The sequence below is a fragment of the Lolium perenne genome, chromosome 5 (genome assembly GCF_019359855.2).
Source record: "Lolium perenne isolate Kyuss_39 chromosome 5, Kyuss_2.0, whole genome shotgun sequence".
Classification (NCBI taxonomy): domain Eukaryota; kingdom Viridiplantae; phylum Streptophyta; class Magnoliopsida; order Poales; family Poaceae; genus Lolium; species Lolium perenne.
In genome coordinates this window covers 146307888-146334363 of record NC_067248.2, presented here as the reverse complement: position 1 = coordinate 146334363, position 26476 = coordinate 146307888, and the positions used below count along the sequence as shown (strand labels likewise).

Sequence of the window (26476 nt, the reverse complement as noted above, 5' to 3'; positions counted from 1 at the left end):
GCGGGTAGTATAACCCAATTTATTGATTCGACACAAGGGGAGACAAAGAACACTTGGAAGCCTTAATAGTGGAGTTGTCAATTCAGCTGCACCTGGAAACAGACTTGCTCGCAAGAGTTTATCAAGAGTAACGCTTTATAGCGATAGCAGTGATAGTGAAATAACAAAGAACGAGTAACAAAGACAACAGTAGTGATTATAGTAAACAGCAGGATTAAAATACTGTAGGCACGGGGACGGATGACGGGCGTTGCATGGATGAGAGAAACTCATGTAACAATCATAGCAGGGCATTTGCAGATAATAATAAAACGGTGTCCAAGTACAAAGCAATCAATAGGCATGTGTTCCAATTATAGTCGTACGTGCTCGCAATGAGAAACTTGCACAACATCTTTTGTCCTACCAGCCGGTGGCAGCCGGGCCTCAAGGGAATCTACTGGATATTAAGGTACTCCTTTTAATAGAGTACCGGAGCAAAGCATTAACACTCTGTGAACACATGTGATCCTCACATCACTACCATCCCCTCCGGTTGTCCCGATTTCTGTCACTTCGGGGCCATTGGTTCCGGACAGCGACATGTGTATACAACTTGCAGGTAAGATCATAAAACAATGAATATCATGATGAAACAATAACATGTTCAGATCTGAGATCATGGCACTCGGGCCCTAGTGACAAGCATTAAGCATAACAAGTTGCAACAATATCATCAAAGTACCAATTACGGACACTAGGCACTATGCCCTAACAATCTTATGCTATTACATGACCAATCTCATCCAATCCCTACCATCCCCTTCGGCCTACAGCGGGGGAATTACTCACACATGGATGGGGGAAACATGGCTGGTTGATGAAGAGGCGTCGGTGGTGATGATGGCGATGATGTCCTCCAATTCCCCATCCCGGCGGAGTGCCAGAACGGAGACTTCTAGCTCCCGAGATGGAGTTTCGCGATGTGGCGGCGTTCTGGAGGGTTTGTGGCGACTTCGACTTCTTGGTCGCGATTTTTAGATCGAAACACCTTAAATAGTCCAGAGGAGGGCGTCGGAGGCCAGCCGAGGGGGCCAGACGACAGGGCAGCGCGCCCCCCTCCTGGGCCGCGCCGGCCTACTGTCTGGGGGCCCTGGGCCTCCCCCAGGCTTGCCCTTCTGGCTCCGTGAGTCTTCTGGAAAAATAAGACCTTTCGCATAAATTCCGAGGATTTTCCTGAAAGTTGGATTTCTGCACAAAAACGAGACACCAGAACAGTTCTGCTGAAAACAGCGTTAGTTGCATCCAAAATACACAAATTAGAGGCAAAACAATAGCAAAAGTGCTCGGGAAAGTAGATACGTTTTGGACGTATCAGTCCCCTGATAACCCACAAGTATAGGGGATCGCAGAAGTCTTCGCGGGTAGTATAACCCAATTTATTGATTCGACACAAGGGGAGACAAAGAACACTTGGAAGCCTTAACAGTGGAGTTGTCAATTCAGCTGCACCTGGAAACAGACTTGCTCACAAGAGTTTATCGATAACGATTTTATAAAGCGATGCGAGTGAAATAACAGCAGCAGAGTAACAAAGATAGCAGTAGTGATTATAGTAAACAGCAGGATTAAAATACTGTAGGCACGGGGACGGATGATGGGCGTTGCATGGATGAGAGAAACTCATGTAACAATCATAGCAGGGCATTTGCAGATAATAATAAAACGGTGTCCAAGTACAAAGCAATCAATAGGCATGTGTTCCAATTATAGTCGTACGTGCTCGCAATGAGAAACTTGCACAACATCTTTTGTCCTACCAGGCGGTGGCAGCCGGGCCTCAAGGGAAACTACTGGATATTAAGGTACTCCTTTTAATAGAGTACCGGAGCAAAGCATTAACACTCCGTGAACACATGTGATCCTCGCATCGCTACCATTCCCTCCGGTTGTCCCGATTTCTGTCACTTCGGGGCCATCGGTTCCGGACAGCGACATGTGTATACAACTTGCAGGTAAGACCATAAACAATGAATATCATGATGAAGCAATACCATGTTCAGATCTGAGATCATGGCACTCGGGCCCTAGTGACAAGCATTAAGCATAGCAAGTTGCAACAATATCATCAAAGTACCAATTACGGACACTAGGCACTATGCCCTAACAATCTTATGCTATTACATGACCAATCTCATCCAATCCCTACCATCCCCTTCGGCCTACAGCGGGGGAATTACTCACACATGGATGGGGGGAGCATGGCTGGTTGATGGAGAGGCGTTGGCGGTGATGATGGCGATGATCTCCTCCAATTCCCCGTCCCGGCGGAGTGCCAGCACGGAGACTTCTGGCTCCCGCGACGGAGTTTCGCGATGTGGCGGCGTTCTGGAGGCTTTCTGGCGATTTCGACTTCTTCCCGTGCGTTTTTAGGTCGAAGGCATTATGTAGTCCGAAGGAGGGCGTCGGAGGCCGGCCGAGGGGGCCACACCATAGGGCCGCGCGGGCCCCCCTAGGCCGCGCCGCCTTATGGTGTGGGGCCCTCGGGCCTCCACCTTATTTGTCCTTCTGGCTCCGTCAGTATTCTGGGAAAATAGGGCCTTCTGCATAAATTCCGAGGATTTTCCCGAAAGTTGGATTTTTGCACAAAAACGAGACACCAGAGCAGTTCTGCTGAAAACAGCGTTAGTCCGTGTTAGTTGCATCAAAAATACACAAATTAGAGGCAAAACAATAGCAAAAGTGTTCGGGAAAGTAGATACGTTTTGGACGTATCAACTCCCTCCAAGCTTAGCTTATTGCTTGTCCTCAAGCAATTCAGTTAACAACTGAGCGATAAAAGAACTTTCACGAACACATTTGCTCATATGATGTATATATTCTCATGCTATGGGTAATACTTAAGCAGTTCATAATGAGATACATGCAAATAAGATCATCTAACAGCTATGTCAATCATGGAGAGGTACCAACAATTAATAATAAGCATCATGAATCATGTATATAAGCAGGATTGCAATGTTCATAAGAGAGTATGATAAAGTGGTATCTCGCTTGCCCGTATTTGATCGGCAAAACATAAATGCCCAGGCACATCTGAAGTTCATAAAAAGACTAGAAGTAGTAATTGTCAAAGATAAAAGCATCAAAGTTATACCACAATCAATCATATTTTGAGACAAGCATATTATACTAAGAATGACAGTTGTGCTCTCAAGATAGTGCTCAAAGAAGTAATGGAGACACAACATAAAAGTAAAAGATTGACCCTTCGCAGAGGGAAGCAGGGATTAACATGCGCTAGAGCTTTTCATTTTTGAAATCAGGAGTAAAATTATTTTGAGAGTTACTAGGAAAACTCGGTACTCTCAAGTTCAGTGTGCCATCCTGTGCAGTCTGGAAGCCGATCTTCAAAAACGTTTTGAGCACCACGATCCTCATGAGTTGGTCAATGAGATGAAAGCTATTTTTGAAACTCATGCGGCCGTGGAATGCTATGAAGCATCGGAACACTTCTTCAGCTGCATGATGGATGAAGGCAGCTCCGTTAGTGAGCACATGCTCATCATGACTGGGCATGCGAAGAAACTCAGTGACTTGGGAATAGTGATTCCTAACAGACTGGGGATTAATCGTGTCCTTCAATCACTACCACCTAGTTACAAGAACTTTGTGATGAACTACAATATGCAGAACATGAACAAAGAGTTACCTGAAATCTTCGCCATGCTAAAACCTGCTGAGATTGAGATCAAGAAAGAGCACCAAGTGTTGATGGTCAACAAGACCACCAGTTTCAAGAAACAGGGCAAGTCTAAGTAAAAATTCAAGAAGGGTGGCAAGAAAGCTGCCACGCCTCCTGTAAAACCTAAGAATGGCCCTAAGCCTGATGCTGAGTGCTATTACTGCAAGGAGAAGGGACACTGGAAGCGTAATTGCTCCAAGTATCTGGCTGATCTAAACAGCGGCCTTGTCAAGAAGAAGAAAGAAGGTATATCTGATATACATGTTATAGATGTCTATCTTACTGGTTCTCGTACTAGTACCTGGGTATTTGATACTGGCTCGGTTGCTCATATTTGTAACTCGAAGCAGGAACTAAAGAATAAGCGAAGACTACTGAAGGATGAAGTGACGATGCACGTTGGAAATGGATCCAAAGTCGATGTGATCGCTGTCGGCACACTTCCTCTACATCTACCTTCGGGATTAGTTTTAAGCCTCAATAATTGTTATTTTGTACCCGCGTTGAGCATGAATATTATATATGGATCTTGTTTAATGCAAGACGGTTATTCATTCAAGTCTGAGAATAATGGTTGTTCTATTTTTATGAATAATATCTTTTATGGTCGAGCACCTGAAAAGAATGGCTTATTTCTGTTAGATCTCGATAGTAGTGATACACATATACATAACATTGATGCTAAGCGAATTAAATTAAATGATAATTCTACTTATATGTGGCATTGTCGTCTTGGTCATATTGGAGTGAAACGCATGAAGAAACTCCATACCGATGGATTACTTGAATCACTTGACTTTGAGTCACTTGATAGATGCGAAGCATGTCTAATGGGAAAAATGACTAAGACTCCATTCTCTGGTATTATGGAGCGAGCTACAGACTTATTGGAAATCATACATACCGATGTGTGCGGACCAATGAGTGTAGCCTCGCGCGGTGTTTATCGTTATGTTCTAACCTTCACAGATGATCTGAGTAGATATGGGTATATCTATTTCATGGAACATAAATCCGAAACTTTTGAGAAGTTTAAGGAATTCCAAAGTGAAGTAGAAAATCAACGTAACAAGAAGATTAAATTTCTACGATCTGATCGCGGAGGTGAATATCTGAGTTATGAGTTTAGCATGCATTTAAAGAAATGCGAAATACTTTCACAATTGACACCGCCGGGAACACCGCAACGAAACGGTGTGTCCGAACATCGTAATCGAACTCTCTTAGATATGGTTCGTTCTATGATGTCTCTTATTGATTTGCCATTATTATTTTGGAGTTATGCATTAGAGACAGCCGCATTCACTTTAAATAGAGCACCATCAAAATCCGTTGAAATGACACCGTATGAATTATGGTTTAATAAGAAACCTAAGATGTCGTTCCTTAAAGTTTGGGGTTGCGAAGCCTATGTAAAGAAGTTACAACCGGACAAGCTAGAACCCAAAGCGGAGAAATGCGTCTTCATAGGATACCCTAAGGAAACTATGGGGTACACTTTCTATCACAGATCCGAAGGCAAAATCTTTGTTGCTAAGAACGGAACCTTTCTTGAGAAAGAATTTCTCACTAAAGAAGTGATTGGAAGAAAAGTAGAACTCGATGAGATTGATGAATCTTCACTAGTTGATCAGAGTAGCGCAGCACCGAAAGTTGTTCATGTGCCGCCTACACCGGCAACAGAGGAAGCTAATGATAATGATCATGAAACTTCGAACGAGGAAACTACTGAACCTCGCAGATCGACAAGGGAACGTGCCACTCCTGATTGGTATGATCCTTGTCTAAATGTCATGATTGTGGACAACAATGATGAAGACCCATGCGACGTATGAAGAAGCGATGATGAGCCCAGATTCCAACAAATGGCAAGAAACCATGAAATCCGAAATGGGATCCATGTATGATAACAAAGTGTGGACTTTAGTAGACTTACCTGATAGCCGCAAGGCTGTCGAGAATAAATGGATCTTCAAGAGAAAAAACAGATGCTGATGGTAATATTACTGTCTATAAAGCTCGACTTGTCGCAAAGGGTTTCCGACAAATTCAAGGTGTTGACTACGATGAGACTTTCTCACCTGTAGCGAAGCTAAAATCTGTGAGGATTTTGTTAGCAATAGCTGCATTTTTCGATTATGAGATTTGGCAGATGGATATCAAAACGGCGTTCCTTAATGGAGACATTGAGGAAGAGTTGTATATGGTACAACCCAAAGGTTTTGTCGATCCTAAAAATGCTGACAAGGTGTGCAAACTTCAGCGTTCAATTTATGGACTGAAGCAAGCATCAAGAAGTTGGAACCGATGCTTTGATAAGGTGATCAAAGACTTCGGGTTTATACAGTGTCATGGAGAGGCCTGTATTTACAAGAAAGTGAGTGGGAGCTCTGTAGCATTCCTGATATTATATGTGGATGACATATTATTGATTGGGAATGATATAGAACTATTAAGCAGTGTAAAAGGTTATTTGAATAATAGTTTTTCAATGAAATACCTTGGTGAAGCATCGTATATATTAGGCATCAAGATTTATAGAGATAGATCAAGACGTCTAATAGGGCTATCACAGAGTACATACCTGGACAAGATTCTAAAGAAGTTTAGAATGTACGAAAGTAAGAAAGGGTTCTTACCTATGTTACCAGGCAAGATCTTGAGTAAGACTCAAGGACCGGCTACGGCAGAAGAAAGAGAAAGGATGAGTAAGATCCCCTATGCCTCGGCAGTAGGCTCTATCATGTATGCCATGCTATGTACTAGACCGGATACAGCACATGCTGTTAGTTTAACTAGCAGATATCAAAGTGATCCAGGGATGGAACACTGGACAGCGATCAAGAATATCCTGAAGTACTTGAAAAGAACTAAGGATATGTTTCTTTGTTATGGAGGTGACCAAGAGCTCGTTGTAAACGGTTACACCGATGCAAGTTGGAACACTGATCCTGATGACTCTAAGTCTCAGTCTGGGTACGTGTTTCTATTGAATGGTGCTGCAGTAAGCTGGGCAAGCTCGAAGCAGTGCACGGTGGCGAAGTCTTCAACAAAATCGAAGTACATAGCGGCTTCAGAGGCTTCATCAGAAGCGGTATGGATGAAGAGGTTCATTGTAGAGCTCGGTGTGGTTCCTAGTGCATTGGACCCACTAGTCATCTACTGTGACAACATGGGTGCCATCGCCAATGCACAAGAACCAAGGTCACACAAGAGGCTGAAGCATATCAAGCTGCATTATCACTCGATTCGCGAGTACATCGAAGATGGAGAAGTAAAGATTTGCAAAGTACACACTGATCTGAATGTAGCAGATCCGTTGACTAAAGCTCTCCCTAGGGCAAAGCATGACCAACACCAGAATGTCATGGGTGTTAGGTACCTTACAATGTAATCTAGATTATTGACTCTAGTGCAAGTGGGAGACTGTTGGAGATATGCCCAAGAGGCAATAATAAAAGTGGTTATTATATATCTTTGTGTTTATGATAAATGTTTATATACCATGCTATAATTGTATTAACCGAAACATTGATACATGTGTGTTATGTAAACAACAATGAGTCACTAGTATGCCTCTTAACTAGCTTGTTGATTAATAGATGATTAGTTTCATAATCATGAACATTGGATGTTATTAATAACAAGGTTATATCATTGTATGAATGATGTAATGGACACACCCAATTAAGCGTAGCATAAGATCATGTCATTAAGTTATTTGCTATAAGCTTTCGATACATAGTTACATAGTCCTTTCGACCATGAGATCATATAAATCACTTATAACAGAAAGGTACGTTGATTACATCAAACGCCACTACGTAAATGGGTGGTTATAAAGGTGGGATTAAGTATCCGGAAAGTATGATTTGAGGCATATGGATCAACAGTGGGATTTGTCCATCCCGATGACGGATAGATATACTCTAGGCCCTCTCGGTGGAATGTCGTCTAATGTCTTGCAAGCATATGAATAAGTTCATAAGAGATCACATACCACGGTACGAGTAAAGAGTACTTGTCAGGAGAAGAGGTTGAACAAGGTATAGAGTGATACCGATGATCAAACCTCGGACAAGTAAAATATCGCGTGACAAAGGAAATTGGTATCGTATGTGAATGGTTCATTCGATCACTAAGTCATCGTTGAATATGTGGGAGCCATTATGGATCTCCAGATCCAGCTATTGGTTATTGGTCAGAGAGAGTTCTCAACCATGTCCACATAGTTCGCGAACCGTAGGGTGACACACTTAAGGTTTGATGTTGTAATAGTAGAACTTGAATATGGAATGGAGTTCGAAGTATTGTTCGAAGTTTCGGATGGGATCCCGGACATCACGAGGAGTTCCGGAATGGTCCGGAGAATAAGATTCATATATAGGAAGTTATTTTATAAGTTTTAAAATGATCCGGTGAATTTATGGAAGGTTCTAGAAGATTCTAGAAAAGTCCGGAAGAATTCACTTTGGAAGGCGGAGTCCCGGTGGGACTCCACCACCCATGGCCGGCCAACCCTAGAAGGGGGAGTCCAAGGTGGACTCCACCAAGGGGGCCGGCCACCCCCCCCACATGGAAGGGTGGGAATCCCACTTGAGGTGGGAGTCCCACCTTGGGTAGGTTTCCCTACACATGGAAGGTTTTGGGTTGGGGTCTTATTCGAAGACTTGTAGTCCAACACTTGGGGTTCCACCTATATAATGAGGGGCATAGGGGAGGGGGCCGTCCACCACAAGCCACCAAGCTGGCCGCACCCCATAGAGGCCGGCCACCCCCTCTCCCCAAACTCTAGCCGCCCCACTCCTCTCCCTCTCCCGCAATGCTTAGCGAAGCTCCGCCGGAGATCTCCATCACCACCGCCACCACGCCGTCGTGCTGCCGGATTCAAGGAGGAGCTACTACTTCCGCTGCCCGCTGGAACGGGGAGGTGGACGTCGTCTTCATCAACACCGAACGTGTGACCGAGTACGGAGGTGCTGCCCGATTGTGGCACCGTCAAGATCTTCTACGCGCTTTTGCAAGCGGCAAGTGATCGTCTACCGCAACAACAAGAGCCTCATCTTGTAGGATTTGGAAATCTTCAAGGGTAAGTCTCGATCATCCCCTCGTTGCTCCCGTCTTCTAGATTGCATCTTGGCTTGGATTGCGTTCTCGCAGTAGGAATTTTTTTGTTTTCTATGCAACGAATCCCTACAATGTATGTATCAAGACATATTTTACTTCCAGATATGTCCATAATAGAGACAAGCAATATGGATCGAAGGGAGTAAGAGATTACAATCTAATTTGAACGGCCATCCTAGAAAAAGATCCTAAGAAAACATTGTGAAGATTTTTTAATCAGAGGAACCCTTATTTTGTTACTCCCTCCGTCTAAAAGTAGGTGTTTCAACTTTTTTTTAGATGCGGACGTATCTATAAATAAAATGTGTCTAGATATATCTGTATTTGGACAAAACTAATTAAAACACCTATTGTTAGATAGAGGTAGTATTTTCAAGTCACGTAGGAGTTGAAGCCAACATGCTGTGACATCCGTTTCATGCCTTTACTATTCATGCATTTTGGGTACCCTGCGGACAAAAGAGGTTAGTCTACTAACTTGGAATGAATAATGCCTAAAACTGAACTGATAGATGGTGTTGTTCAATGAACCTGGACATGCATGCTCCAACAAATTAACGAACTCTGCATGCATTCTCAGGCTCAGGCCGATCGATCTAGCCGGGGTGCTAGGCCGATCGATGGTATACATGCAAACATCTTGGCTAGCTACATGCTTTAAATCATTATAATGGATCCTGGATGTACCTGGACGTGATTGCCTATGTTTTACTTGCAAACACTGGCAGGAGGTAGACGGTGCTGTCAACGACAGTACGCACGTACCCGATCAATGATGACAGGGTTGATGGATCAACTCCAATCATGCATGTTCGTTGAATCTAGACTCATGCACATGATAGTTTTTGCACCATCGCTCACACAATGTACCGTGGTCGTGGTAATGCGCGATCTTGATTTTAAATGGTCACCATGTCAGGTGGCCTCCGCAACCAAACACGGATACTCGTGAGCGATGTTTTGGCACATGATACAATATGATCCTTTTATTTTTAAATGCATCTTCGACACATTTTAAATGTAAAAAAATTTGCTCGTACATCTTCATATGCTACACGCTCATAAAGTCGTTTCATGAAAAATCAACTTGTCGTCTGGCATGCGTAAAAAGGACAAATTTTGGTGTTAAAAGTAAGGTTTTTCACAAGAGAAAATTTCTCTATTTTACATACACCTAAAAAAATATCGGTTTTTCGCGAAACTTGATAAATACACATATATTATGGAGATGTAAATGTAGACTTTTTTGTCGAAAAATTTCGACGGTTAGAAATATATTATTTTTGTAGAGTGAGCATATGCACCCGGGAGCCCACTAGTAGGAAACTAGCTATAGGTGGAATGCTTTTTTTTGGTGCACCAAATAACCATGCACCACTAAACAAATTTTGTAGCGCATCCAGGCACGTGCGCCACTAAATAATTGCATTTCTGTTCCGCACCAACTCTGCATGCAGCACAAAATTTGACATTTCTGTGGCGCACCAACTCTCCATGCGCCACAGAAACCTGGTGGGGATCCTGCGGCCAATTAAACATTTCTGTGGCCCATTTGGCTCCATGCCCCACAGAAGATTTTCCAACCGTGCATCCACCCCCCACCCCCAGTGGATTGCCTTTTTAGTGTTCAAAAAATCACATGAAATTATAAAAACTTCAAAAATAATTCCTCTGATTTTCTGTCGGTTGCATCTTTCTTTTGGCATGGTGCTGACTTCTAAGGTAGTTGCTCTAATTTTATTGTACCTCGCAGGTAAAGTTTGATCAAATTATCTAGCAAAACATGTCAATATCTATAATACTAGCAAATTTATGGGTTTAGAATGATCATAAAGTATATTTTTTTTATTATGCAGATTTAATACAGAGTACTCTGGATATTGACTTATTTTATATTTTTGGTTGAATTTTGTAAAGTTTGACTTTGACTAAATCCAGAACATGAGGTACATACAAATGGAGGGAGTATATATTCCTCCAAACTCGATCGATTGCTATCCCTGCACACTAAACTGGTATGGGCATTAGTGAGATGGAAGAAATTGTCTTTCTGCATTGTCATAGGGAAGCTAATCAGGTGGCGCATGAATTGGCAAAATTTGCTTATACCACTAGATAGAACAGGGTTTGGGAGGGTGATCCACCTAATTTTATTTTGCCCTTTGTAACAAATGATGTGACTATGTTCACAACCCTGTAATTGTACTCTTGTTTATCAGGCGGCAAGTACCAGACGTACTTTTTTCCTTCCAGGGTACCTAAGGGGGCTGGAAGGGTTTTAATGAGGCGGCTTGCTGACCTTAATATATATGTTATGATTTCAAAAAAAAAAACTGGTATGGGCATTGGCGGTCGAAAGTCATTATTGTAGCCCATCTTGATCCAGTTACGGCGCATACAACTTCCCACATTGTTATCTCAAGCTCTAAATTTCACGCGCTCCAATATACTTACTTCAAAAGTGAACCTTGTGTGAGTTCTGATCAGTAGAATCTTGTCTGGCTTTGCTTCGCTTTCCGAGTGCAGCTGCAGCTGGTTATTTGGCGCTCCGCACTTCTTTCTCTAGCTCAGACGAATGGATTCCCCCTTCCTCCAACCAGCCACCGCGGAGAAGACTGATCGGTCAATGAGAGTGGACATTTAGAATAGGTGCTTGGTGCACACCATATGTAGATCGTCTATACTGCATCAAGATCCATACTAGCTTTTTTCCCCTCTCAAACAACTTCTCATTTTTATATCTCCCACACAACACAACTTTTGAACTTGAAAATTTGCAGATCACTTAACCATAACAACTAGAATATGGGATTTTTTTGGATTTTTATGCCATTATGTATTAAATATAGCAGGAATTTATTTTGAATTTTAAATAATTTAAAATTTAAATATGCACAAAAAAATCCAAACTATTTTCCCCATTCTATTTGTTATTTTTGAGTGACTTGCAAAATATCATACAATTTAAAAGATATGAAAAAGAAAAATTCAAAAAAAGGGTGGGTGCGTGGAGCGCACCTGCTCCACCTCACTTTTCCCATCGGTCAAGGCCATCGAGGCTGTGGCAGTGTGGCTGAAGGATTCGGGCCAGATGGATTTTCGCCCCGGCCGGCATGAGTCATTGCATGAGATGAGAGTGAGACCCTGCTCGATCGCCTCCTCCAAGCGCCCGGATGGAGCAGGTTCAGGCTCTGCGACGCTCTGGCCGGGTCACTTCACGCCCCTGCGAGGCTGCGACGGCGGCGGACGACGACCTCCCTCCAGGCGCGCGCGTCATCCGCATGCGCCGATGCGACCCGCACGGCCGCACCCATCCATTCACGCCATGTTCACAAAACCATCAACTCGCTGCTCTGCATTCCAACCTCCATGGCCCGTTGGCCGTTTCCCTCGGTCTTTTTTTAACAGGGTTCCTTTTTTGTTGGAGAAACACGACAGGAAGGAAAGACCCGCGCGCAGCCCCATCTCCATTGCTGACCATCTACTGGTCACAGCCAAACACGCGAGCCGCAAATTTCTCTACTTCCTTGAGCTAAATTCCCAGGGTATCATCGATGATTTGCTGAAGTGCAAGAAGCACCGCAATGCCTGAAGAAGTGCAAGAGGCACATTTGGAAGGCCAGGAACGGATGGGTTTTCCGTGATGACAAGATTCCATGATATACTCACTTTAGGTAAGGATTTATGGGAGTAGTAATTGACTTATCTTGTTGGCTTTTTTATATTTTCGTAGGCTTCTTTAGTCTTTGTACAGTTTTCCTCCATCTACAAAGCATAAGCTGAGCTCCCCATCAAAAAAAGTATGACAGCATACGTCAAAGAAGCAAACAGGGTTATGGCAAGAGCCATAAAACAAAAAGAAAAAGAAAGGGACAAACACCGCCCCCCAGCAAGGAAAAAGAAGATCAGTCTACAAGATCCGTCAGGTTTTTTTTGCACCGGCAAGGATCCAGTCTTTGCCCTCTTCCCTAATTTTATGCATGACCACTGAAGATAGGGAGGACTTATTGTTGAAGATCCGTTCGTTCCTCTCTTTCTAGATTTCCCATGCAACAAGCGTGATGGCCGATCGCAAGCCTTTTGGGGAGGAGGTGGTGGTCTTCGAAAGGGCCAGCCAATAGTCTAGAACTTTAGGCCTACCCTCTCCGAGGCTACTGATGAGGTCCGGGCAAGACAGCCAAGAGGCCGCGGCTGTCCAGATGCGCCTGGAGAAGCGATATTCGAAGAGCATGTGACGTGCCGTCTCGGGGGAGGTACGGCAGAGCTGGCAAGTAGGGTGGTGCGGCCAACCGCGTTTGGCCAAGCGATCATCAGTCCATAAGCGATTCTGGACCGCGAGCCAAGCAAAGAAGCGCCACTTCGGAGGGGCCCATGTCTTCCACACAATAAATTAATGATCCGTGACATTCTCTTCACTTCCACAAGGTCATACGGACCACGCTTCACGATTACCAACATACTAACAAATTAATGATCCGGAACATGTAGGCAAAGAGTTAAGAAACCAAGTATTTAGAGTGCAACGTTCAAATGACGAATAAATTAAAATGCAAAGTTCTCTCACAATATTTATCGCAAATAAACTATTGGCCATTCTTAAGATGTCATCGGGAATGCTAGCAAGGCTTACAACTAAAGTAGTATGTCGTATCAATCATTATATTCATTACCTTAAAATTCAAACACATTTTCTTAGTTATTTGATTAGCCATTAGATTCAACACGAGTTTGCATATTAACCATATGAAAAGCATGCTCTAGCACATGCCTATATGTATTTCTATTATATCTCACAATTTTACTCCTAGGATTGTAGGGCTGTTCCGAACATATTTTGTACCAAGAGAAAACTAAGTTAGATATATTTATACTAAAATTTTATAGTTTGTATGTCTTACATTTATCATACTAAAATCCTAGCGAGTATAATTTGATATCGGTTAGATGTCATATTTAACCACATCATAATTTTGCTAATATTAATTATATCAATATGTGTTATAAAGTTGTAATATTAATGTATATCATTGAATTTGTTTTCATCATATATTTAAATAGTATGTTGTAAAAGAAGTTTCACATTTTTTATTGCATACTTTATATAGTGTATATGCAGATATTAATATATGTGAATGTGTTTTAATGTCAATATAAATATCCTTCATATCGTGGTAGAGATCTCCAAAGCATAAGGTCAATTAGACTAGTCACAATGGAAAGTATCATAGACTAGTATCATTCATATGATACTAGTTTATGATACAACACCTACAATGCATAGTATCATGAATTAGTATCATAGTTGTATCATATTTAATGTTTTGTAGAATCTCAATGCAAATATGTGTACATGATGTGTTTGCCACTATAATTTTTAGTTTTACGTGCTATGATACCGTATCTACTTATGATACTACTTTCACCTCTCTCCTTATTGATTGATGTGCCACATCAGATTTTTTCCTACATGGCATGCATGATACTACCTATGATACTCCCATTGTGGCTAGTCTTAGTATCTTACTAGAGTTGTCTGGCATATGACCAGGTAAGCATATTTTATTGAACTTGTAGAGTGTGAATTGACCAGTAGGTAAATATCTTTTGATAAGTTGCCAAGAGTTCGCATATGATCAGGTAAGCATATTTTTATGAACTTGGAGAGTGTGGTCTCTCGATAAGTTGCCAATATATGCATACTCTATAATTAGTATTGAAATAATATCAACAGTAGTACCTGGCGGATAAACTACTTTACATATGATTTGATTATCTAATATGCTCATCTTCAGTGAGATTGGAATTATCTAGGGTATGCGGCAACTCATACAAATTTCTCACGTAAAAATTCATGCATAACATGAACTTTTGCTGACATAAATTTAAGTACAACATGTAGAACAGTTACATAAGAGAGACTACCAGCCTAACTAAAATGTGTAGTCACCAATCGAATTGGTTTGTTCCGATTGGTCAATTGTGTGGATTTACTTCTGGAGTTTGAGATTTTCTAAACGAACGGATAATACTCCCCCCCGGTCCCGCCAAAATTATCTCAACTTTGTCAAAATTTGGATATATCCACCTTGTGTAGATTTTATTTCGAAAAGGGGGAAGAATCGCCCCAGCTTCTGCATCCAAAGGATGCACACGGCTTTTTATTAGATTATTCGCAAACCTTACAAGAAGCAATACAAAAAATCAACCTCGAAGCCACCTCACTAGACCTACATGGGATGAAGGGGTGACAATACACCAACTGACATCATCCAAAAACCAAATGCCTTCCCAAACCGCCCAATAGCAGGTGAGAAGCACATCCAGTCAAGCAGACTCTCCGCGCATGCCAACGCACACACACAGAATTTGCTACCGCCGTCTTCCTCGACTCCATCTTCAAGAGAGATCATCGCATTAACCTTGCAAGACCTGCCGTCGATGCCACCATGACGCCAGATGGCCCCGCCATCCTGCACGCATACATCATCCCGCATCTGTCGTCGATGCCCTGCAGCACCATGCCACCGAGCCTCAGCGCCAACAATGTGGTAGATGAATACCACTCCACCGACATCCGCCAACATCCAGCAACTGCTCCAAAAACGATGCCCCAAGAGGTAGAACGATGCAGGGCGCGCCGCCATCGTCCGATCCGGGAGACCCGGACCTAGGGTTTCCCCCGGAGCAGCACGAGTGAGAAACCGCAGACTGCGATGATGATGCCTTCAAGAAGGTAGCGGCGCGACATGTCGCCATCGTCCGCCAACCGAGGTCGGAGCACGGTTTTCACCGGCAGCCGTGCATCCCCAACTCGCCGAGTGTAGTGCCAAGACGGGCAAAGATGACGCCTTCGACAAGGTAACGACGTCGACCGAGGCTGCCATCATCCGCCAAGACCGAGGTCGAGGCTCAGTTTTCACCGGCCGCCATGACACCCCGGACTAGATCACCATTGCCAGAAACTTGTGTGAGATCCCATGATCCCCCACACAGGACTACCAGCCTGGCCGACCAGCTCCGACGAAGAAGATGACCACCACCACCATGCCTGGGGCTGCTGCCCCAGGTTTCCTCATGACACGAGGGATTCCCACGAACGCCTCCCTGCCGAGGAGGCAGAGCCACAACAGGAAGATCGTCACCCGCCCCGGCCCAAACGGACCAAGATTGGACCCGATCCACGCCGCCGCTGCCCGCCGCCTGCAGATCGACGCCATAGCCGTCGCCTCTCTGCGCCGCCGCATCAAGGAGAGGTCGGGCAGACGCCGCCGCCGTGCCCTCCAGGTCGTGGGGGCCAGAGGATCGGCCGCCGCTGCCGCCACGCCGCAGGGCTTTGCCCGGCAGCGCTCCCGGCGACGGCGGCGTGGAGGAGGGGGCCCCTAGGGAGAAGAGACGGCTGCGGGGGAGGAGGGCCCCGGCGCGGCGCGGCGCCGCCGGCGCGGGGGCAGAGGAGGGTTAGGTCGGGGGCCACCTTGTGTAGATACATCTGGATTTTGACAAAGTTGAGACGAGGAAGTAATACTCCTATGTTTACTAATGTAGTTCAATATTGATGCATTCTTATCCTCTCTGGGCCTGGAAAATTACCTCATGTCACTCGCCTATTGGCCGAGCCTGAGAATTCGTACGCTGGATTGTATTTGCTACCTCCGTGACACGTGGATGTCCCAATCTTGAGGGAAGTAAAACTATCATGACCTTCTCGTGTTGTTTCAAAAAAAAAAAAAACCTGACCTTCTCGTGCCACTTAGGATGTTGGTTACGGAACACGCTGTTTGTGTAATCCTTTATTCGAGTGAAACATGGACTACGCGACGCATCACGCATGGAATATCAGGGCGGATATACATAGGACGGCGCTCACAGCCGACTCGCCCCAATTCTTCGTGCAAGCCGGTGCATCGTTTCAACATGGGCGGGTAGTTGAGTAAACTAGATGATTCCCCGCACGTTGTTGCGGGAATTTTAAACAATGTCATTGATCTAACAAAGACATGCAAAAAAAAATCACAATTCTACTTTGTACAACAATAAGTGTGGTATTGTTGCCGGAATTCATAGTTCAAGCACAAAAAAAATCACAATTCTCTACTTTCTACAACAAATGATTTCAACCAGTATCCCATGACTGTTCGACGTAGAAGTGCAATGAATTTGATAGAATAAACAGCTGTACTTATCTCGGGTTGTTGCATTCTTCTATGCTTTAGGTAATTGCGGTCATGTACATGTCAAAGCATGGATTAAACAAATGGACCAGAATGTAAGAAATCTTTTAACAAATCTCCACCAATCCTTGTCCCAATTCTAGATCAAAACGGAAAGAGAGAAAATAATGTTCCAACCTATAGCATGTGATCTTCCGTTGCCTAAATTCAGATCAATTTTTTAGGTGATTTTTCTATCAATCAGTGGAAAGGATAGATGGTGTTCTAACTTCTAACCTTTTTGTCGCTAGGCTCACTACCATGGCTTCAACAGGAAAAATACATCAGCACCATGCCTTCAAGATTAGATGTGTGCCCAACAGGCGCTTGTCCTTTGCCATGCGTCCCCGGCCGGCTGGCCTCAGACATGCCCAATTGCCCATTTGTTGTGCACTCCCTGCTGAAATTGAAGAACTTCCTTGACAGAATCAAGCGACCAACCTTTTGAGACTCCCTGAACAGAATCAAACTAAAGGGGGTCAATCAGCAGAGGTCGCTGCCGTTGGCCGGTTTGAGACGGCCTTTTTTGAGATGAAGCCTTCTCAAAGAGAACACCAAGTTACGGGAGGAAGATGGAAGCGCCAGGGTCATTACACGGGGATTTAAAACCCACGAAAATGCACACTTCAGTTACTGCACGGTGAAGCCAAAAGATTTGTGGCCAAAGAATTAAGTAAGCGGAAGTGGAAAAGTAATGGGTTGCATGTCTGCATTTGCTCTAGTGTGATTTAATTAACACGGAGATAACAAAATGCATGGAGGGAATTTAACATATCGAAAAAACAATACTATTACCGGTGTAGAGCTGCTGATCTGGCAATTTTTTTAGGTACATAAGTGCATGCATGTTGATTTGGACCAATTAGAGGCTTGCTGAGGTGTATAGCTTACATGTTTAGAGAAATCACTTAGTGGGTTGCTCCTATTTAGATATTATAGATTTAGATATTATAGATTATAGATATATATGCTTAGACACACATAATCGCCACATCACACAGAAATCGTCTTTCCAAGCGTCACCGGTCCAAGGTCTAAAATACGATCACAGTACATTATTTAAAACGATTCAGTGTTCACTTCATCACACAGAATTGCAAATAGAATTGTCACTGTCAGCTTCAACACCTTAAGTATCTCATTCTTGCAATCCTTGTTATCTTGTAACAAAGCAGTGAGCAACATAGTCATCCTTGTGATCTTCATGTCTTCATCGCTTAGCTTACAGGTTTGCTTCTGTTGTGCCTCAAGTGCAATCCTCTTCATCTCTGACTCCAACTTCTCCATCTCCGCTCTTATGTAGCCGAGGTTTGACAAATAGTTCGTGTACGCATCTTGCCAATGCCAAATGTCACAAGAAACATCCCCTACCTAATGCAACTCAAAATGATACAAAAATAAATCAAACCAGAGGCATTGCTTCTTTATTTCAAATGTGAAAAACTGACCATGTGTTGCATTTGTAAATAAAATAAAAACAGTTGGGATGAACTAGTGTCTTGATCAGCGAATCGCCCCATCACCTGTCACTTACAATCTGGACAAATGATGAGCGGGAGCTCAGTTCGACCATGGTCATCATCCCAGATGGGTTACTCACGGCAGACATGGCAACTTCGACTTGGGTGCTAGTGTGCCGAATAAAAAGGCTATGTGGTGGCTCTGCAGGCTTCTAGAGAGAGATAGGGAGGGACGGAGAAGGAGAGGGGGAGGAAGGAGGAAGAGGGGAAGGTGATACTTACGCCTTTGCCATGTAAGCAAACCATGATGCTTAAAAGCTCATGCACCATAATAGCAGCATTCACTTAAGGTCTTAAAACCCTTCGCCTGAAGTGAAATGCATCTTCTAGTAATATGACAAAAAATACTACTCCCTCCGACCCATATTACTTGATACTAAAATGGATGTATCTACAATTAAAATGTGTCTAGATACATCCATATTAACATCAAGTAATATGAATCGGAGGGAGTAAAACGAGATATGGCATTACTATGAAGCAGTACTCCTAATTATACCTAAGCTCATATACTACACCGTAATAGCTGTAGACCAGTAGCATCAAAAATTAATATCACAATGAAAGCTACTGGCTACTGCATGTAGAGTAGCTAGCCCATGCAGTTTGATTCTATTTACCTCCCAGCGTCAAGGCACCCAGTTGTTAGAACAGAGAGCAATCAAATCAAGAAGCATAAACTTTGAGCGTGGAGTCAACTCAGGGTTTGCTACTCGATCCATAATCTGGATGAAGTAGGTATCATTCATTCGGCAAGACCCTGGGTTCTCATCAAGATGTTTACCAACCGTATTGAAGAACTGATAGAGGGCTTCGATGTGTTGCTCGTCAGGGCAAGCCTTTTTATCAGACCCCAGTAATTCCTACATAGTGCATACAGCAAATAAATTAGAAAAAGTTTACAACTTACAATAATTGTGTTGTCAACTTCTTCATGTGTACCTTGATAATGTGATGAACTATCTTCTCAGGAACCATCCTTGCCTTCATTAGCTCACCAATTAGACGAATATTTCCAAATGTTGTAAGTTTCAAAATCATGCCGTCATCCCCTCTTTCCATCACTTGGTCAGGGCGAGTCAGTCTTGCAATCTCAACCCTTAGGCTATCACGATCTTCAAAAACTTCCTGACAATTGTTCAACAGCAGACGTCTGAATATAATATTTCTTCCTCCTGGTTCTTCAGCAGGGAGTGACGGGAGGTAGTCATGGACTTCATAACAAAGTTGAGCATACATGGAACAGAAGGTGGGCTCAGAAACAGCCTTCCTAAAAATGAGAGACGTAACATCCTGAATCAAAAGCAAAAGACAAATGAATCACCAAGAAACCATTAGAGAGTAGGAAAATAATGCACACCTGGAAAAACCTTCAAGATATCAGCTGTAGTAATTCGAGTATCCAGCAGTTGCCCCTTGAGTAGATCAAATTTCTTTAAAGTCAGTTTGTTCAATATACTGCGCAAACAAGAGAAGATAAGCAGCATGCAAAGGGGCAATAAGGAACTAGGTAATATCTACTTAGTTAACAAGAAAAATAACCGCTTCAAGAAGAACAACAAAAACAAGAAAATATAATCTACTATTACCCTTTCACTCTTTTCAGGACTCTCTTTCTCCGAAAGATTGCCTCTTCGGGCTGACCAAGGAACCATCATTTTTCATTCTGCTTGACCGTAAATCTAGCTCTATTTAGGGGTAATATAGATTTTTTTTCGATAAAGATTCTGGGGTATATAAATAATGTCAAACATAGGATCGTCAAATAGGAGAAAGATATTCTACACAAGAAAACATGATAGTGCTCATTTGATCCTTCATTTCACCATAATTGTGAACACGTAAATATAATGTCCTTATAATACAAACATCGGTGTCCCCAAAACAAGAGAAGAGGCGCTTGCAAGCATAGAGAGAACAATAAAAAACCTAACTTTCAACATCGATAAAAAAACAGTTTCCTGTAAACATCAGTTTAATCATCCATTTGATCACTTTCAGTTGAAAACTTGAGGGTTTGGCATCCAGCATTTTCCAAGTAAGGGAAAAACGTGTAGAGCATATCCCACCAAAAAAAATGTGTAGATCTATTATGCCTAGTTAGAATAACCGACCAGTTAATTCAAGTCTTTTCAAAGGTTAAAGCTCATATGGTTTGTACCCAAAATGTGTTCACTGTGCATTCTCATGCTGAAATAAGTCTTATGGTTTCTGTTGGCCAGAAGATGTGTTGACAATTATGTTCTAGTTTGAATGGTCAGCCAGATCATGCATGATATGTTTAGCGTTCGACCCCAATCAAATGAAACAAGAGTGATTTTTTATCCAAAAGATATGATGTAAAATCCATGATGTGAATATGCATTTGTTCATTTGGGTCAATATATATTTGGATAAATCACAGTGGTGAGAGTGGCTATATCCATAACTATGTACAATTTTTTCTACAACAGCAAAACATGTTATACAAAAACAAATTTCCGCCGCATCACAGTTGATAGCGGGTAGAACTAACCCCTAACTTTAAGACTCTTGCAAATTTTGATACAGAACAAATAAACTTTGCACAGTCGAGCAGTAGAAAATTAGAGTGATCACCAGGGAGGGGAGACCGAAATTAAGAAGTACTGGGCTGGAGTGCATAGGCCCTTCTAGCAATCTTGGGCATGGTGTAGCACCGAATCCTTCTGGTGACCATCTGGACCCTGTGCCGGAGCTGGAGCTGGACTGCCTGGACGCAGAGCGCACTGGAGGCGACTTGGTCATTGACTAGCCTGGTGATACAGAGGCGGCCACCTCCCAGGTAGACCAGGCTGCCGTCCGGCTGGATCCCGTAGCCAATCTCGATGCACTCCCCCGGCCAAGTCTCCTCCCACACCTCCCTGACGACGGGCGGCCGGGCATCCATGTCGCACGCGCACAGGCACCGGCGGCGGGGGCAGAACCCGAACAGCCGTCCCAGCTCCGGCACGTACACCGCCGGAAGCCCCTCTACCGGAATCTCCCAGGAGCCCTCCTTCCGCCACGTGCGCCGCGGCCCGGCCGTTTCCAGCGAGTAGGTGCCCAGCCCCTGCGCTGACAGCCACAGCCGGCCGCCTATGGTGAAGCAGGTGGTCAACCTACAGACCCGGCCGCTGCCAGGGTCGCTGCTGACCTGCAGCTCCGGCGGCGGCTCCGGGAGGGCGCGCCAGGCCGGTGTGGGGCCCTCCCCGGGAGAGAGCGCCTCCAGGTGGGGCCGGTCGCCGCGGCCGCCCCATTGCGGGAAGATGCTGAGCGCGTAGACGTCGTGGGCGCCGACGGGGAGGAGGAAAGCGCCGTACTTGGTGGCGGCCGTCCCGGGGCCGGATCCGGCAGCCTGCGCCTTGATGTCGTAGGTGAATGTGCGCTTGCCGCCGAGGCCTACTAGAGTGGTGCCGGAGACGGCGAAGGCAATGTCGCCGCGGAAGAATTCGGGCTCCCTGAAGGAGGCGACGGGGGGGCCGAGGAGCGGGAGCATCTCCATCTTGGCTGGCGACGGCGGCGGCGAGGCAGCGTGGTCATCGGAGAAGAGGTCCTTGAGGTTAAGCTTGAAGACAGAGGAAAAAAATCCTATACGAGCGGGTCGTTCTCTCCCAGCGGTGGACCAACTCGCGCGGCCGACGCGTGGCAAAACAAATCTCATCCTCCCTATTTCCAGTTACCAAATCGTGATTCTGATTCTGTTCTAATCAGATTGATTGAGCTCGTCGGCCAGTACCACGCTCCTTGGCGCACCGGCGGGGAGACTCTCTTGCTCTGTGTCGCTGACCACAACTTCCGCGATCCTCCTCGACGTTGTTGCTCGCGGCGAGTCGGCGACGCAGAACTGCCGCTAGCTGTGGCCAAGCTACTAGCCTATAGTTCTATTTCTTGCTCGCTGCATCTAGGACTGGCGTCGATGCATCAAGTCCATCCGTCAGGACGATGCAGTCAGGAGTAGTGGTGGGCAGAGATTGTTCCACCGGAGATGCCGCCATGTCCACCGGAGACATCCAATAATTGCAAATCTTGACAACTCTGGATGGTCGCCGTAGGGAAGACGATGCCAGGCAGAAAGGTTGAAGACGATTACTGGTTTGGGAATAGATTGGTGGAGGTGGGAATCATGATTTGATGATGGAAATTGGGGATTACTGGCCAGATTGCATTAAGCTTCGTTTTGCCACGCGTCAGTCACTGGATTTGGTCCACCGCTGGGAGAGGTACGACCCGGTCGTATAGGATTTCCTTCCGAAGACAGAGTAGCCGTCTTTCTCGTAGTCCACCACGAACAACACGCGCTTGCGCTGGTGCTCCTCCGCCATCCTCTGCGCCGGCGAGTCAATCAAATTCGATTTTGTGTGCGTGTTCGTTGGGTCGATGTGGGGATGCCTCAAATAGAGGAGCTGCTGGAGGCTGCTACTACCAGGGTAGGCCTCGAATATGTATCCGAGTTCGGGGTATATTTGGAGCCGGTGTTTGAGTCAAAGTGTCCACCGCGGATAACCGTGCCAGGCTAAGAGCATCTTCAACAGACGTTTTATCCAAAAAAAAAAAAAAAAAAATGGCTGATTTAGCACGCGGGTGTAAAATAATACTTCCACAAGCGTTTTATCCGACGCTGTAAAATACAGCTTGGGGCAAAAGCGTATATCGTGCCCTATATCTACCACGCCGGAAAGGTATAACGTTGCGCGCAGAAATAATTACAGATTTTTACAGCTTTAAGATACATCACTGGATGGAGCTTCTGCTGGAGGTGAATATATCCTCACGCGCAAAACATAGATAGAGCGCCTGCAAAGCATTCTTACAACGCCAAGATTTAGGACAGCTGTTGGAGATGCTCTAAATCACGTGCTAAATCGAACGCATGCGGTATGTGGACTGCTTTTGCATATGCCACCGCGCTACATTGCAGGGCTAAATTGCTACTATTGCGGACGCGCCGCGCCAAAAACAATATTTAATCATACGGAATAGATCAAACAAAACGTAAAATTAACTGGAAATATGAAAATATATTACAACTTCGGTGCTACAACAAAATTTATTTTGAAACTACCCTAAACTACTCGGAATCTAATCGAAGTCCGACGAGCGAATTGTCGACAACATCGGAGTGAATGTCCACTGAAGGAGGAGGAGGAGGAGGAGGAGAGGACGATCGTCGACGGGTCGGCACCGTTTTTCTTCTCCTCCGCATTCCTCGCGGCCTTCTGCTCCCTCTCCTTCTTCCTCGCTGCCGACTTCGCCCTCCGCTCGCGGTCCGCCTTCTTCGCCGCCGCCTTCTCCTCTTCCTTCGTGTCGTACAAGGCCTCCATCGCGGCGACGTCCTCCGGGAACTGACGCGCCCACTCGAGATGGAGGCGCACATCGCGCTCCGCGATGATGAGCCGCTGCTCGCGCGTCCACTGGAGGTTTGCGCGGGCTCTCCCGCGTGGCAAATTGGCGGTTAATTTACCGCACGCGACTTTTGTCGCGTCTGTTGGAGATTCTCTAAACCCTACCCTCCGGGTCGACCGCGCGCAGTTGAAAAAATGCCTCAATGTCCGGCATAGTGATATGTGTCGCGTGTACATTTGCATGGACATTGCACGGTCACGCCGAGTAACCGATGTTCCTCACATATAGCCCGCACGCCAGTGACTCAGACGCCGCTCACATTTCCGCCAGAGGCCACTTACGGCGCCAAAAAATCAAAGTTGAGCGACGCCAACATTCCAGCCCCTACGATGGACGTCCACTTCATCGCAACCTCCATGAAATCTGTAATATCCCAGGTATTGGGGTTACGAAAATAGAGGAAACAGATGTGTGCATTGCATTCATGCATAGAAAATCTGGGGAATTTTCGCGCTTTAAAGTAAAACAGTCACAGTAACTGAAGTTTCACTTGACCTTGGTGGAGTTGAAGTAGCTCATCAAGTCAAGCGCTACAAACCTCAATGTGACTTTGCTAAAACCTTGTTTTGGGAAGAGATGATTTGATCTAAGGGGTTAGATCAAATGGAACTAATAATCAACACAACAACACCTTACTCAATGATCAACTAATTGATCTTATAACATATCATAATATGGTAATCATTGCTATAACATAAGAACATCTGCTTAAGTGCAAACCAAGTAACAATAAAATGGAGAAAACATTCTTGATTATCTTCTCCAGATCTTAAACTAATCCATGCCCTTAACATAAACCCTATGATATCCATTCTACTATAATCTTGGAAACAAGACAAGGAGATCCAACTAAGGAATATAATTCTTCTCTATTCCAAGTTATTATACATCAAACCTAAAGAGGTAAGAGTCCTATTTTATTTAGGGAAGCAATGACAAACCTTGGAGATAAATATTCATATGATCACAACATCATTTTCAAGAGGAACCCTAGAGTATTATTCAAGTCATTCCCAAATGAGATAGACCATTCATATCAATCCAAGCTTTATCTATTTAAGAATAAAGGACAATCTTTGAACTAAAGTATCAGGTTGTAAACCATTTCCCTTGGAGTGGTGAGATAACCTAATACCACATGGACTAAAACCATATCCATGAATTGATAAAGTAAGGAGGAGATTAATTCAACCACGATAGCCAAGTGGAGTTTTAGACTAGATACCTATTGAGATATTGTGAATACACCATAAACCCTAGAATAACTATTCATTTATGAGGGAGCTCAAGTTATGGTGTTACACTCAAGTTAGTGAGGCAACACTTGAATTTGAGGGAAAGAACTATCCATATACCCAGATGAGTATATCATCATTCCCTGGAAAGAACCCTAAGTAATAACTCAGGCATTCTCCTGGGATATAAACTAATGAGGTAACCATAGTAGGATCATTCTAGAAAGAAAAATAGAAGTGTTATATCCTAGTTGATCAAGACAATGCTTGATCATGGAAGTGAGAACCTCATTTAATGAGAGGTGCCTTAGGAAGCCAAACCTTGATCATTATAAATTGAATAATGATCATAAACCCTAAGAATTTGGGGTAGAGATATTAAGAACAAGTTGATCATGCCTAATCCATGATCATGCTTTTGAGAAATGTGAGGATAAGTTAAATCCTAATAGGATAAGCAGATATCATTCATCACATGAAATTATAGGGAGGTAACCAGTAAGCAACCCTAGGCTTATATCCCAACCTTAACTTGTGAAACACTTGGTGATCATAAGTAGAATCCTACCATATCCATATTTCATAAATTAAAGAGCCTAAGAAAACCTTAGAGTAAAACTCCATACTTAATATGGTGAGAAACCATCCATCCATATGATCAAAGTTAACTATAAAAAGAACTATAACCACTGTAGTTACTTTAATGATTAATTGAGAATACTAATAGAAGTTAATTGGTAGAAGATAAAACCAATTCCCAAATCCTTAGTAAAGAGAAGCACATGAAATATTAAGAAAGTAACCACCTTATCATGGTTAGGGGAGATTAAACCCTAGCACATACAATATGGTGCCATCCCATATCTCCAACCTAGAATTATATCTCAACCTAGTTTGTATACCACTTGGGTGAACACAACTAAAAACAATGAAGACACATTTTAGTTTCAAACCATGTGTCAGTAAGCACATAGAATTAGAACCCTAGCATTGCACTCTCATGCTTTATCATTAAACATAAGAGACATCTAATGCTAAGCCCTATAATTAAACTCAAGTGTGGTTAACAACCATTTAACTTTGTAACCAAGATAAACCATGATGGGAACAATACCTACCTTAGGTATTTTCAAAGATCAAGATAGTAACAACCTTAAAAAGGGGATATAATAGAAATTATAAAACCCTAACAAATAGGTACTCACATAAACTCATATGCATTGGACTAAATTCCCAATTATGAGAGCAAGTCCTAATGAT

The 26476-nt window shown here is 43.9% G+C and overlaps 2 protein-coding genes across 2 annotated transcripts; both read right to left on the bottom strand.

Annotated features, from left to right (window-relative positions):
* Positions 1-18067: 18067 nt before the first annotated feature.
* LOC127303639 (eukaryotic translation initiation factor-like) lies at positions 18068-20236 on the bottom strand. Its single transcript, XM_071820926.1, has 4 exons — positions 20223-20236; positions 19949-20036; positions 19521-19871; positions 18068-19441 (listed from the first exon to the last, which is right to left on the bottom strand). Exons 1-4 carry the CDS (start codon positions 20234-20236, stop codon positions 19208-19210), a joined length of 687 nt encoding a protein of 228 aa, XP_071677027.1. The 3' UTR covers positions 18068-19207.
* Positions 19940-22231, bottom strand: LOC127300170 (uncharacterized). Its single transcript, XM_051330257.2, has 2 exons — positions 21177-22231; positions 19940-20036 (listed from the first exon to the last, which is right to left on the bottom strand). Exon 1 carries the CDS (start codon positions 22078-22080, stop codon positions 21196-21198), a length of 885 nt encoding a protein of 294 aa, XP_051186217.2. The 5' UTR covers positions 22081-22231; the 3' UTR covers positions 19940-20036; positions 21177-21195.
* Positions 22232-26476: the final 4245 nt, after the last annotated feature.